We start from the raw sequence: 14444 nt of genomic DNA on the forward strand, positions 1-14444 counted from the left end.
GGGAAACTTCGTGGCGGATGGACTAGCCAATTTAGCCAGCAACGGTGCTCCTAACATGCTTTATCTTAGCCCCTCAGCCCTCCCCAGCCTCGTTAAAGGGGCAATTGTCCTAGACAAAGAAGGGGTGGGTCAAATTAGACATTGCAAGACCAGGAAAGGTGTAGGGTAACCTCGTCATCCCGGATTATCCCTCCCTCCCTCAATTTTCTTCCGTTTGCCGCTATCTTGCAGGATGTTTCGGCTGTCGTCCCCTCCTAGCTCAATGCCCATGCTGACCTCTGCTGGCAACTTTTCAGGCCGATTTATTTTCAGCTTTGTTTCTTTTCCTTAGGTATATGATAGGCGGGGCCTGTTAATTCTTTTTGCTCATCTGGGCCCTGCCTGAATGGTTGTACATTTGCTTTCATCAATACAACGATGGTGGCAAGATCCTACCTTTTCTTTTTAAAAAAATTAATAATAATAAATAATAATAATAATCTCTCTCTCCTAATGATTCTCCCTTTGCTTCCCCCTCACTCTCCCTAACTCTCCCCTTAGGTTCTTCCTCTCAACCCCTAATTTCCTCTCCTTAGTTCCCTCTCCATTCTCTTTATAAAGACCGTACACCCCTCCCCTCTCCCACACTCCCACTCATACCCAAAGGAGAGAGAGAGAGAGAGAGAGAGAGAGAGAGAGAGAGAGAGAGAAGGGAAAAGACAGACACACCCGCATGTTCTTAGTGAGTTTTCCCTACACATGTATTTCATCTTCTTTTTTATTTAACAAAAATTGTAAATATGGGTATTTTTGTATGTATTTCTTTTTAATTGTTTTCTAGCACAAATAGAGCCTCATGATCTCTGTAGAAATTAGTCCAAATTGGATGAACAGATGAACCAACGAATTTGTCCATTTCCAACTGTTAAATGGACCATCAGATGAGCCATAAATCTGCCCATATGCTGACTGTTGATTGGGTCCCCAAATCTGTCCAATTAATTTTAGACCAGTAGGTACCTATAAATCTCTCCAAATTTGGACCCTTGGACTGCCCTCAAATCTGTCCAAATATGGACCATTAAACAACCCTCAAATATATCCAAATCTGGACCGTTAAACAATCTCAAATCTGTCCAAATGTAGACCCTTGGACGGCCACCAAATATTTTCAAATCTGAACCGTTAAACAACCCTCAAATCTATCCAAATCTGGACCCTTGGATGGCCCTCAAATCTGTCTAAATCTGGATCGATGAATTTTTCATAGCCGAATATGGATCTATGGCGTCCATACCAGAAGAGCTCACATGGCTCTCTTTCCTCCGGGATATAGGTGTCTCTTTTTACAGTGCCAATCTTACATTATTATTATGAAAATCAATCCTTTATTATTATTATTTTTTTTAAAAAAAAATTTATTTTACGAAAGGTCAAAACACACTGAACCGTACTATCACTATGTAGAAAAGGTTACTCTAGGAACTATAATCATAAAATTTGTCCCCTCCAGGTAACAACTTACACATATATTTATTAAGCCATTGACTTGGTAAATATATATAATTTTCTGCTCTTCAATTCAAACTGGGCCTATCATTGCCCTTTTGGCCAAGTTTCAGAGGAAGATAGAGAAGATGAGCCAGACAAAGATCTAACTTCTAGTCAATGGCCTAGATTCAGTCAAAACCATGGGCCATTATATGAGATCTCAAAGATTGCAATGTTGGGCCTGAGTTGTCAAAGATTATAACTCTAAGGAATAAAATTCTATTTTATTTTAAATATTATGAATGTATCTCTCTTGCCATACCTTTGAGAGAGAATTTATCTCTTGCATTCACTTTTTTTTTTTTTTTGACAATATAACATTAGAAACAACAATGTTACTAATCAGAACATAGGTATGATTTAATGCGCCACCTTTCGACATGCCATCTTCAAAGGAATCGGCGGATCGGAAAATGCACCGTCAACAATCTGATCAAACACCCATTTATTGGCGGCCTCAGTGTAGTGAACTCCATCCCAGTTGATCCGAACTGATGGATCATTGCATGCTCCAACTATAGATGCAGTCCCATTGACCACAACAGTTGATCCGCAGCGTGACGAGCTACTGTAGTTATACTTCCCCCCACGTCCACAACAAACTATAAGAGGGTGCTTGAATCCTGAAATGCATACAAGATTTGAAAATTAGATTAGAAATAATATATGGTTTCGTAATTCCAAGAACTATAGAATTAGTAATCCAATTCACAATGAATTTGTATTTGTTTGATCTGCCTCGATGTGGTACGAACATGGGAGTTTAGTGATCTCCACAACGACGGCATGGATGCTCGTGGCAGTGAATGTGATGAGCCCCGCAGAGGTGTTCGGTTGCAGATTTTTTGTTTGGGACTATGGTACCATTGATTGGGACTCCAATGCTACATGGGTTTAGCTACCATGAATGATGCTCATGGGAAAGGGCTAAAACCAGGGTCTAAGAAATGGGCTAACCTGTTGCTGCCCGCTTCAACCTGAAAAGCTAGGAACAAGCCTGAACCCATTTTTCAATTGCAACAAGATTTTAACCATGTGCATGTAGTGTTGGATATATGATTGATCAAGTTCTTACCTCAGGGTACACAGTATATTTGTTAGAAGAAACTTGATAACATGGAGAAGTACCTTATGTAAACGACTTAAAATATGTCTTCGAAAGTTGTTGGAAGAACTCAACTAGAGACAGATAAGACACAAGAACTAGCTTGTGGGGGAGCATTGTAATCTTGATGAAAAATTGAATCTATGTACTAAGAAAGTAGTAGTGTGTGCATCGCAATAGGTAATGGAAATGAAAAAAAAGGTTTTCTATTGATGTGACAATTTGAGATGTTTAGATAATAAAGAAAAGTGAGGATTCCACAAAGTAACTAATGCATTTTTATATGGTTTTAATATTTTGACACAAGATAAGGTGATTGGTATCTAAAAAAAATATAAGATTTACACTTGCTATCTGAATAAGAACATTATATATGAATCGAATCCATGTTTTAATAGTGCTAATAAAAATAATCATTGTCTAACTATTATCATTTCTTTTTCTATTCCCGTATAATACAAGCACCCAAACATGTCTAAATGTCAAATGAAACGTCCTAATTACAACGAACACCTTTCAAGAGACTCCAACGAAACCCATAGAGATAATTAAGAGGCAAACTCGTGACATGCATATGTGATCTTTAGGCCATTCATCATTTTGGTCCCACCATGAACATGGGCTGCCCTGAAATTCAGGCTCATCTATTTTGATCCTTAGGCCATTCATCACAGCCCTGTCGATGTTTCCTTTGTCACCATTTTGTGCTCAGGCTCAGGCTCAGGCTCGGCCATGTATATGTATTCCAGGCTTGCTTGTGCTGGACTATTTTGGCCTGTCACTGGGCCAGTCTGCATTTGAGATTACATTAAAGAAGACAGGCTGGGCTTGGACAGGCCATAACCCAGCCCGTTGAGACCTCTGGTTTTGAGGGGTGGCAAGGCCATCACTTAGCTAGGGGTATCCATTTTCTCATCTAATATAAACCCTGGTGGCATTGAACTACCTTCACGCCCCGAGCTGGGGAGACGAGTAAATTCAAAATTTTAAGTAGGACTAGCTCAACACACAAGGATCAGCTAGGTAAAAATCTTGGCCAATAGACAACCCTGGCCAGCTGATTGGCAAATGATTAAAATATCATTCACCACTAAAACCAGATCGTAATGGGCTATTTAAGATTGATACAGACTGATTTAGATCCATTGTTCATTGTCAAAGCTGGTCGGTATCAATGCATAATTCAGAAGATACCTTAAAAAGAGTCGAAAGGACTTACCGAGCTTCTCGGCCTTGCTGAAGAGAGTGTATTTCACGGAGTACACATCAACATATGTGAATGCCGCCAATGGAAGATCCATTCGGAGTTGAACTATGGTCTCATTCAATTTCTTGTTGAAATGTTGAGCTAGCTCATTCCATGGAATTGCACAACCAGCATCATCAATCTGGGCGTCTGTAAAGGGTGTCGGATCCAAAACATATGCCAGGCAGCCTATTGGGCCTGTGTTGTGGATCCAAAATGATCTTGCCCCTTCACCGTATACATTCTGCATAAGAACAATTTACTATGTTGGTAATATCATTATGAATTATAAATGAGAAAAGCATTTAACGGGCCGTTAACATGCATTGAGATCAGTTGAACCAGTTTGTCATGAAATGTGGACTCATTTAATGGGCCAAGTCGAGTTGAATCGAGCTCCTTTTTTTTTGGGTTGAGTTTTGCCGAGTTTCTTCAAGTAGAGTCCAGTTCTTCTCAGGCTAATCAAGTTTTTCTCAAGTCTTTGTGAAATCTAGTCGAGTTGAATTGAATCAGGCAAGTTGACCCGAGTCAACGCTGCTGAGTCAAGTAGGTTTTTTTTTTTTTTTGAGTTTCCAAACTAAGCATTTAACTATGCATCTTTAAATCATTAACCAAGAGGCTGGAAACATCTAATAGATGTGACTTGGCCCATATATCAAGATTGGCCCAGCTGATGAACAGCCACAGTGATCCAAAGATCATCCTCATTTCTTGCCTTTTTTCTTGGGGTGAGTCGAACCGGAAAACTTGTTGAATCAGCAACTGACTCGTTGATTCCACTTGGCTGACACAGGTTGAATTGCACCAATTCATGGGGGCAACCAACTCAGACCAAAAGTTCATTTCGGTTTATGGCTACTAGTTTAAATGGAACTAATCAAGTCCAAATCATGCTATTGCTTTTACTGTAGTGAAATAAAACTATGCTTTACCTTTACAACTGCGGTGAAATCACTCAGTATGGCCGTTATACCTGTTGCAACTTCCTCTTTGGTCATGTTAAGGAAATTAACTGCAGTGAGGTCATTTTGACCTATATCGAAAGTATACAGAGCTCGAGAGAAGTAATCCTTCTTTGGCACCAATTCCTTAAAAACACCTTCTGCATGATTCAAGCAACTGAAAATCAGTGATGGGGATTCTCCACATTCCTCTCATAGATCAGGAATCACACCAATGTACGGTGGATATACGCATATACACAGCGTGTGTACAACATCGGATTCACCATGGCCAATAAATTCCACCGAGAGCATGATCTAATCAATCTGATGGTGTCTATCAAATGGGCTCTTTGGTCAAGGTACAGGTTCAACAGGTTAAACATATGGTATGGATCATCTTACTAGGGTTGTTTGGTAGCATGGATTTTGGGCTCTTGGGAATTGGATTACAGGATTTTTCACCCCTCAAAACGTGTGCCATTTCAAATCCAATTTGGATTGAATGTCCTAAAAAGCTGATTTTAAAATTCAGAGAAAAGGTCGGGTACAAAATTTTGGATTTTCAATCCCCTCTTAACTTCCATGAGTGCTCCCTCCTCTCTTTTAAGCCCCCTTCAGTCAAAATCCAGACAGCCAAACATAATTTCTTAATTCCATAGGATTGAAAGTCCTAGCTACCAAACTCAACTGAAAGAATGCAAAATCCAAGTCTGACAATCTAGTATTTGGATTTTTAAGTCGAACCCAAATCTATGCTGCCAAATGACCCCTATGATTTTCGGGCCATTCACAATCCACAGTGGGGCCCACAATTTGGCCGGTTGAGATAGACGTGTATACGTAATTGTGTATAATCAGCCATACTCCGCCAGAATATAGTATAATTCCTTGAAGTAAATCCATTAAATGACTAATAATTACCTTGATTGTAGTCTAATTGGGATCTGGATTTGAACTGAGTAAACTGCCACCATTGCACATCCAAGGAGAAAGGACTAACCCCACCTTGGAATATGGTTGTGTTTGGTAATCTTATCGTGGATGCAGCTGTAGCGAAATTGGCACCATTGCTGAAGTTAGCTCTCAATGAGTCGAGGTAAGCGTGAAGAAAAGGCAACCCAATGCTTTGAGCTGAAAATTTCCAATCACCCAAATACATATATGATCTGATATCAGTAACTGCCAAAAAATCCGTACACACCTAAAACTAGATCATTACCATCAAACTCTAATTATGTGTACATGATATGTTGGGAATTTTCGAAAGGGCTGTCATTCAGTAGGCAGCCCTTACGTGAGAGCAGAATATGCAAAGAGGTGTGTACCTCACTCATGTTAGATATCTTAACCATTCAACAGACGGCACACCTGAACATGCTATACACCAAAACTTACAGTAGCATGTTCATCAAGTGATCCGCATATGTACGTTGATTTTAATTTATTTAATTTTTCCCTTTTGGACCTTTTCTTTCTGAAGCCCATTTTCTCATAAAAGTTTGACATGCTTGATTAGTGGTCCATTAGCCATTTTATCATGCAACGTGGTTAAGCATCAACCAATTATTTCCTGAAGTTCAGGCTATTTGCAAACTCCTTAATTCAAATGACCTTTGTGTGGTGAATCAATCTACCACCTAACTCCATTCATATATAGCCAGATATGGAAGAAAGGTTCCATATCCCGTTTTTTCAAACTGATCCTGAAGATTCCATAGCCAACTTCCATAGCCGACTTATCCTGACTAATACAGTTATCAGGAGAAACGATTGATGGATACATTGCCCATTTTAAGAGGGTGAGAAACTATTGCTCAATTGCTTTAACAGAGGTAAATTTGTTAAATTAACTCAAAGTGATTTGGATATCAAGCTTTGAAAGAAGTTCAAAGGGATGGTGTTCGAGGATTTGTTAAAACTTTCAGCTCGTGCAACCTAGTATGAGTGGCTTCTCTAAGAAGAAAGACCAAGAAGAAATTTCTCATTTGAAACCCACTATTAGGATCCAAACTTTGAGTTAGATATGGTGGAAGTGGTGGCTAAAAAGCCATTTATCTAATAGTCCTTGTTCAAGAAGGTAGCCATCCCCTCTAGACGAAATGCTAAAAAGAATATCTTCGAAACAATGAAGCAATTTCTTTGAACATCACTTGAGCCAATGAGATTTTTTACTACTTGGCATGGAAGTACATTGCAGAGAATAAAAAGATCCCTTTGGCCGAAGAGCTGAAGAAGAGTGAGTTCAGCAAACGGGACTACTCATGTATTCACTTCACTAATACTGTGTGGCTTTTAGGAATTGATCCACGAAAACGACATAATGGCTACTCAAATTCTCAGAACAGTAATTAAAAATAATTTTTTTAAAAAAAAAAAAAAAAAAAGTGATGAGGATTGATAACAACCTATATACTCAGAAAATGGATATGAAGGTTGCTTTGGCTGACTTACAAAAATTGAATAAGCCGAAGACAAAAATCAATTTATTGACATCCGAAAATCAGCAATCAGATACCCGATCGACCACCATAGTAGAAGATTACTTAAAAGGAATGGATCACTCAGGGGGAGGGGGGAAAGGGAAGGAAAACCACTACCATATTTGAAAGAAAGCACCGAAATATGTGTTATGTGCACCAAGAGCTACACATGATCCATTGACACATTATTTTCAGAGAACCAATGCAGGAGCTATCATGGCCGACTAGAGAACCACAACACCCACAAAGGTCGAGCATATTGGAGTAGCAAACCAAAACCATCTCCAGCAACTGCCTGTCCGTTGAACTCCCAATGCATAGCAATAGTTCTCAATGTGATGTTTTTGGAAGATGAAAAGCCTTGTATATTTTCTAGAAATATTTAATGTTAGAAGCTCCCAGTGGGAGTATTTTTGTCTTTTCACCTTTCATTCAAAAGCTTATAAAAAGGCACCTTGTGTATCCGGTTGGAAAAGTGAAAAGCAAGAGTAAAGAGAAGTGAAGCAACAATAAACCAGTCTAAAAATAAAAGAAAGAGTTCTGTTTTGTTTTCTTCTCTCTCGTCCTTCTAAAGAATCAGTTTTTTTTGAGTTGTGTTAAGTCTTTGTAAAGCCAATAATTCGGTTCTCTTGAAGCAAAGAAAAAATCTGGCTTATACAGCCAACAAACTAGTATTAGAGCCATTATTTTATTTTATTTTTTTTCGAAGTTACAGCAGTTTTCAGCTAAGAACATTTGTTTAAAAAAAAAAAAAAAGATTTTTATTCCATCCCTCTCCCTTCCTTCTAAAAAAAATCAGCCCCTCCAAAAAATAATAATAATAATAGTTTGTTTGGGTCTTCTCGAGGCTTAGTAAAGCCAATTCGTCTAACCCATAAAGCTTGTTCGTCTAAAGATGGCCACCACAATCCAGCTACAGGTTCCTAAGTTGTCAAAGGACAGCTATGAAAATTGGTGCATCCAAATAAAGGCGATGTTTAGGTCGTGAGATATATGGGAGATTGTCACCAATTAGTATGTAGAACCCACTATGGAGGAAGAAGCCGCCTTCACAAACGAGGAAAAGACTGCTCTCAAAAATGAAAGGAAGAAAGACAACGAGGCTTTATTCCTCCTCTAACAAGGGTTAGATGAACAAACCTTTGAAAAGATTGCTGAAGCAACATCAAGTAAGCAAGATTGAGAGATCCTTAGTACTGTGTTCAAAGGCGTTGATCGTGTGAAATGGGTTCGCCTACAATCTCTTAGAGCCAAGTTCAAAGCAACACACGTGAAGGAAGGTGAGAATATTTACGACTATTTTTCAAGATTACCTGTAGTCGTGAATAACTTGAAAAGAAACCGTGAAAAGATCGAAGATATTTGTGTAGTTGAAAAGGTGCTTCGATCTCTCATAACCAAGTTCGAGCACGTGGTTGTGACGATCGAAGAATCAAAGACTTGAAAAAACTGTCCATTGAGGAGTTGATGAGATCGTTGCAACTACATGAACAACAAATGCAAAAGAATGCAAGAATGATGCTTGAACATGCCTTAGAGTCTAAGTTGACTCTAAATGAACAAAGAGGTAGACACACACATCGTGAGGACTGTGGCACTAACAATCGTGCAAGAGGAAGAGGATGTGGATATAATCCAAGCAATCCACAAAATCAACAAAATTTTACCACTTTTTATGGTAGAGGAAATGGTAGAGGCCAATCCACATGAGGTCGTGGAAATATGAAAAATATTCAGTGCCTAAATTGCAACAAGTTCAGACATTATGCATTGGATTGTTAAAGCAAGCCAATGGATCACGGTAAACGATCCAACTATGTCAAAGCATCAAATCATGAAGAGGAAAGAATCACACTCTTCCTTACATAAGTGAAGGTTGTGATCAGTCAGATATGTGGTATCTTGACACGAGTGCAAGCAATCACATGTGCGGTGACAAAAATCTCTTTATGGAACTCACAGAAGGAGTTCATGGCGATGTGACGTTTAGAGACTCATCAAAAACTCCAGTGAAAGGTAAAGGTAAAATCAAAATTTACCAGAAAAATGGTAAATCGCAATTCATCTCTAATGTATATTACGTACCCAACACGAAAAGTAACATCCTCAGCATCGGCCAACCACTTGAAAAGGGGTGTGTGATACATATGGAGAACTCAGTTATGTCATTAATAGATGCATGCGGTAGACATGTGGCATGAGTCTGAATGGTGAAAAATTAAATGTTCCCACTCCATATAAACACAAGCCTCAAGAAGTGTCTTTATAGATGTACCAATAATGAATCATGGAAGTGACATCTTCGCTTTAGCCATTTGAACTTTAATGGCCTTAAGCGCTTGTCCTCATCAAGCATGGTGCATGGCATGCTTGCTATTGAAGCTCCAGAACATGTGTGTGAGGCATATACCCTTAGTAAGGGGCAAAGGAACTCCTTTCCAGTTGGAGTATCCGGAAGAGCAAAGGTATCATTACTATTGGTTCACATTGACCTTTGTGGACCATTTGAAACACCCTCTCTTGGAGGTAATAAATATTTTATTACCTTCATTGATGATTTTAGCAGAAAGCTATAGGTGTGATGTATTAAAAAAAAAATCTGTTGCTTTTACTATCTTCAAGAATTTCAAAGCTCGTGTTGAAACTGAAAGTGGCTTCAAAATTAAATTTCTCAGATCTGACAGAGGTGGGGAGTACACCTCAAATGCTTTTAGAAACTATTGTAGAGAACATGACATTAAGCAAAAACACACTGCAGCTAACACGCCACAGCAAAATGGAATTGCATAATAGAAGAACTGCACCATCCTTGACATGATGAGGATTATGTTGAAGGAGAAAGGCATACCGAAGAGTTCTTGGGAAGAGGCAGTAGCATGAACTGCATATCTACTCAATCGGATTCCCACCAAAAGCGTCAGGTTCATGACACCACATGGAGTGGCTACAAGCAGAGCGTGACACACTTTAAAATCTTTGGGTGTGTTTCCCACGCTCAAGTTCCAGAAGCAATAAGAAAAAAAAACTTGATGATCATAGCGAGAAGTGTATCTTTATCGGCTACAGCAAAGAGTTAAAGGCATACAAGCTCTATAACCCATAACTAATAAGGTGGTGGTAAGTAGAGATATGGTGCTTTGCAAGGAAGAAGCCTGAAAGTGAAACCAGGAAGTTTCAGCCAAAGAAAATCAGGTCGAGGCTAAAGAATATGAAGAAAAAAGGCATGTGAATCAGGAGCAGACACCCACATCACCTCCTTCAGATCGCAGAAGTCTAAGGTACATTTCATCTCTCCTTGGAGTACTTCATCAAATCAGAATTCACCAAGCACATCTTCATCCAATTCTCATTCACCCTTGGCTCTTATCAAAATGAAAAGCCTCAACGGGATATACGCAAAAAATGAGGAAGTGAATTTTCTCTACATATATGCGAACCATGCATGAGCCTCTTACATTCGAGGAGGCTATGAATGAGCCTCTTACATTCAAGGAGGGTCTTACATTGAGAGAGGGTTTTCTACACTTAAAAGAGCTTAGGAAGATATTTTTCTCAAGGGTTAGGGTTATTCCTAGGGATGTGCATTGCAATGGTAGATTAGATTGATTCTGTAATCGGAGAAGGGGAGTGGTATAACTTGAAGGTTTCGATTATAGTTTAGATCTATGTCGATGTAGCATGATTTTTTTCAAAAAGAGTTTTTATATAAAATCGTCTGTTTGCAATTGCTTGATTGGTTTATTCTAATTTAATTGTTCTATCTTCACTAAACGTGCTTTCGCAAAGCAAATTTTTAACAATGGTATTATATCTGAATTTCTAATATCTAAGGTTGATTCGGATTTGTTATGAGCTCAAAATTACAACAAAGTGGTATCACAACATCATGTTAAGGACATTCTGGAATTCAACAAAGATGTCAGGGTCAAAGGTGTGTATATATATATATATATATATATATATAATTTTAGTTTATGACAGTGAAAGGTTAAGGATATTCTCATGTCACAAGGTTAAGAAAGCATTGTTGGAGATTAAACCGAAGAAGACGTTAGAAGACAATTGTAGTGAACTTGGGGAGAAGGCTATGAGTATCATTCATCTATGCCTATAAGATGAAGTTATATACAATGTTCTGGATGAGGAATCAACCCTGAATATGTGGAAGAAAGAAGATATATACATGTGAAGTGTTTAATATGAAATATTATATATTTTTCTCTTGATATGCATTGATTTATAAGCATAGATGTGCTTAATTAATCTAATTACATATGCTTTCCTATGCGAGGTGATTTGGATAGCTAAGATGAAAAGAACAATTAAAAATAAGATTTAATGCTTAAAGAATAACCAAGTGAATATTTGAAGATTTGAAGGTAATTAATGAAGATTTTAAGTGCCAAAGATCTAAGAAAACCATGTGCAAAAGAGAGAGAAAAGATTAGAAAAATCAAAAAGTCCATCAACAGAAATAACAAATTATTCGATCCCACCTGAGGCTGGTTTGGTCCGACCGAATGTGTATAGAATAGTCCAACAATAAACTGTGATTTTTAGATTTAATTTGGTTCAACATTAGGTCCGATCAAAGCCATGTTCAGTGCAACCAAAGTGAGGTTTGGCGCTACTTGAGGGAGACAGACTTCAAATTTATTTTGAAGAAATTCAACTGCAACCGATATACTAATTCAGTGTGACTAAAGCGAAATTCAGTGCGACTAAAGCGTACAGTTGGTGCGATCAATGCATAACAAAAGTGCGCAAATTTGAAGTCGGTTCCAAGTCGATGCGGATTTTTCCTATATAAAGAGGTGATTCTAACTTTCTTAGACACAAATTAGGGCAGAAGAGATATAACAAAGAGTTGTATAGCTTTGTTGGAGTCTTCCTTCTTCTCTGATCCTTCGGTTCTTCTTTGATTTTTATATTTTTCTTTTGCATTTTGGTTCAATCATGTCTATGATTGGCTAATCTCTTAGTTAGGGTTACGAGGTGAAGCTTGTACTTATTTTTAATATCTTAATTTACCTTGATTCAAGTAATTGATTTGATTGTTGAACAATTCGTTGATATTTGATTTGAATGAATATTTATTTTTAGTTTACTTTGATCCATTGTCGATTCCAAATACATTCGATGCTTTGGAAAGCTAAGAGTAATTGCCTATCAATTTGGCAAGGTTTGATATGCCTATTGTATACTAAGGGCACGATAGATGTTTTGATTTATTCAATATTTGTTTGCTTTATATAGGAATTAATTCAATTAAAGTTCAAATCTGTTTTGAGTTTGTGAATGATGATTTAACCAATCTATATTATCCAGTCAGATAGGATAAGACTTCGATTCTAGTTGAGTTATGTGATTCAATCAAGTGAATTAAACATTAAGGATGGATATAAGTGGATCCTTGGCGCTCTAGTGTTTTATCTCTATTAAATTTCTTCTCAATTACTTCGTTATTTCTTAAACCAAAATTTAGAAGTAGTTTTAGTACTAATTCTAATTCTAAAGTTTTCCAAAAATCACACAATCATAAGTCCCTATTAGTATGAACTTGGTCTTATCAAGTTATTACTACATTGCAGCCCTGCACTTGGGGTTTATTCGATCATGAAGTTTGTCACTAACAAGTTGTTTGTAAAAAAATAACTTTACAGGCTACAGATGAAGGAAGGATCCAATATTCTTGAGCATATGAACTTATTTATGAAGATATGTAACAAGTTGTTATGGCTCAAAGAGACGATCAAGGATGAAGACAATACATTGCTACTTCTAGCATCTCTTTCCATATCATGCGATTATTTCATTACTACTCTACTACATTGGAAGAGTATTCCGAAGACGGAAAAAGTCACCATGGCTCTCATGTCTAACAGGATGAGGAAGAAATCAAGTGATGATGATTCTCAAATGGAGGAGTTAGTTACAAAAGGGAGTTAGGGACGTGGGAGATCCACGAAGTGGGCTCAGTCTGACAAGAAGAAAAAGTCTAGATTAAAATCGAAGGGTAAGGACAAATGCTTCTAATATGGCATAAAGGAGCACTTTTAGAGAGACTACCAGAAATAGAAGGATGAGCTAGAAAGCAAGAATAAAAGGAAAACGAATGAATCAGTTAACGTAGTGCAAGAGAACTCAAAAGGAGACATCCTCTCAGACTCCTCAGGTATGAGTCATTTTACAGATATGTGGATACTCAATTCGGGATGTTCGTATCATATGTGCACGAATAGGACTTGATTCTATACCTATAAGTTCTATGTTGGTGGGAGTTTTTTGATGAGGAACATGGTTGTATAAAAGGCCATCAAAATAGGGACCATCAAGGTAAGGATGCTTAATGGAGTTGTACGGACTCTAAGTGATGGCAGGCATGTCCTGGATTTGAAGAAGAACTTGATATCCTTGGGCATTCTAGATACAAATGGGTGCACATTTACCACATTTAGTGGTATAATCAAGGTCACTATAGGTGCGATGGTACTCATGAAGGGACATAAGATGGTGAATTTGTACAAGTTGGTTGGGAGCACGGTTATAAGTGATGCTACTGCCACCCCACCCGCAAAATCTGACACTAATGATACTAATCTTTGGCATATATGGTTAGCGCATATGAGCGAGAGAGGCATGATAAAACTCCATAAATGAAAACTATTAAAGGAAGCTAAGGCATACATGGTGGATTTTTATGAGCAGTACATCTATGGAAAGTAGTGTACCGTAAGGGTTAAAATTATTACTCATATTAGCAGTAGGGTGCTTGATTACATACATTTTGATGTCTATAGGCTAGTGACAGTAACGTCTAAAGGAGGAGCACGATACTTTGTGAGTTTCATAGACAATTACTCGAAGAATGTTTGAATCTACTTCTTAAAGCACAAGTCTGAGGTGTTCATCAAGTTTAAGGAATGAAAGGTAGAAGCAGGAAAAAAAGAAAAAGAAAAAAGAAGGAAAATAAGTTAAGTCTCTCAAGCTAGATAATGGTACAAAGTATAGAGAGGCAAAATTCATGAATTTTTATAAGGAATATGACATCACAAGGCACTTTTCAACTAGGGGTCCCATAGCAGAACGTGATGACAGAGAGGATGAACAGAACTCTATTGGAGAGGGTGAGAAGTATG

At 37.9% G+C, this 14444-nt stretch overlaps 1 protein-coding gene across 1 annotated transcript in view; it reads right to left on the reverse strand.

The window, feature by feature from the left end:
* Positions 1-1733: 1733 nt before the first annotated feature.
* The window catches only part of LOC131229163 (GDSL esterase/lipase At3g26430-like), a 31530-nt gene continuing 18819 nt past the window's right edge, over positions 1734-14444 (reverse strand). The window contains exons 2-5 of the mRNA XM_058225043.1: positions 5747-5956; positions 4814-4983; positions 3855-4125; positions 1734-2153 (exon numbers count right to left, since the gene is read on the reverse strand). Coding sequence (XP_058081026.1) covers positions 1891-2153; positions 3855-4125; positions 4814-4983; positions 5747-5956 — 914 coding nt within the window. The 3' untranslated portion in view covers positions 1734-1890. The remainder of the gene's footprint in view (positions 2154-3854; positions 4126-4813; positions 4984-5746; positions 5957-14444) is intronic.

This window comes from Magnolia sinica, chromosome 16, assembly GCF_029962835.1.
Source record: "Magnolia sinica isolate HGM2019 chromosome 16, MsV1, whole genome shotgun sequence".
NCBI lineage: Eukaryota > Viridiplantae > Streptophyta > Magnoliopsida > Magnoliales > Magnoliaceae > Magnolia > Magnolia sinica.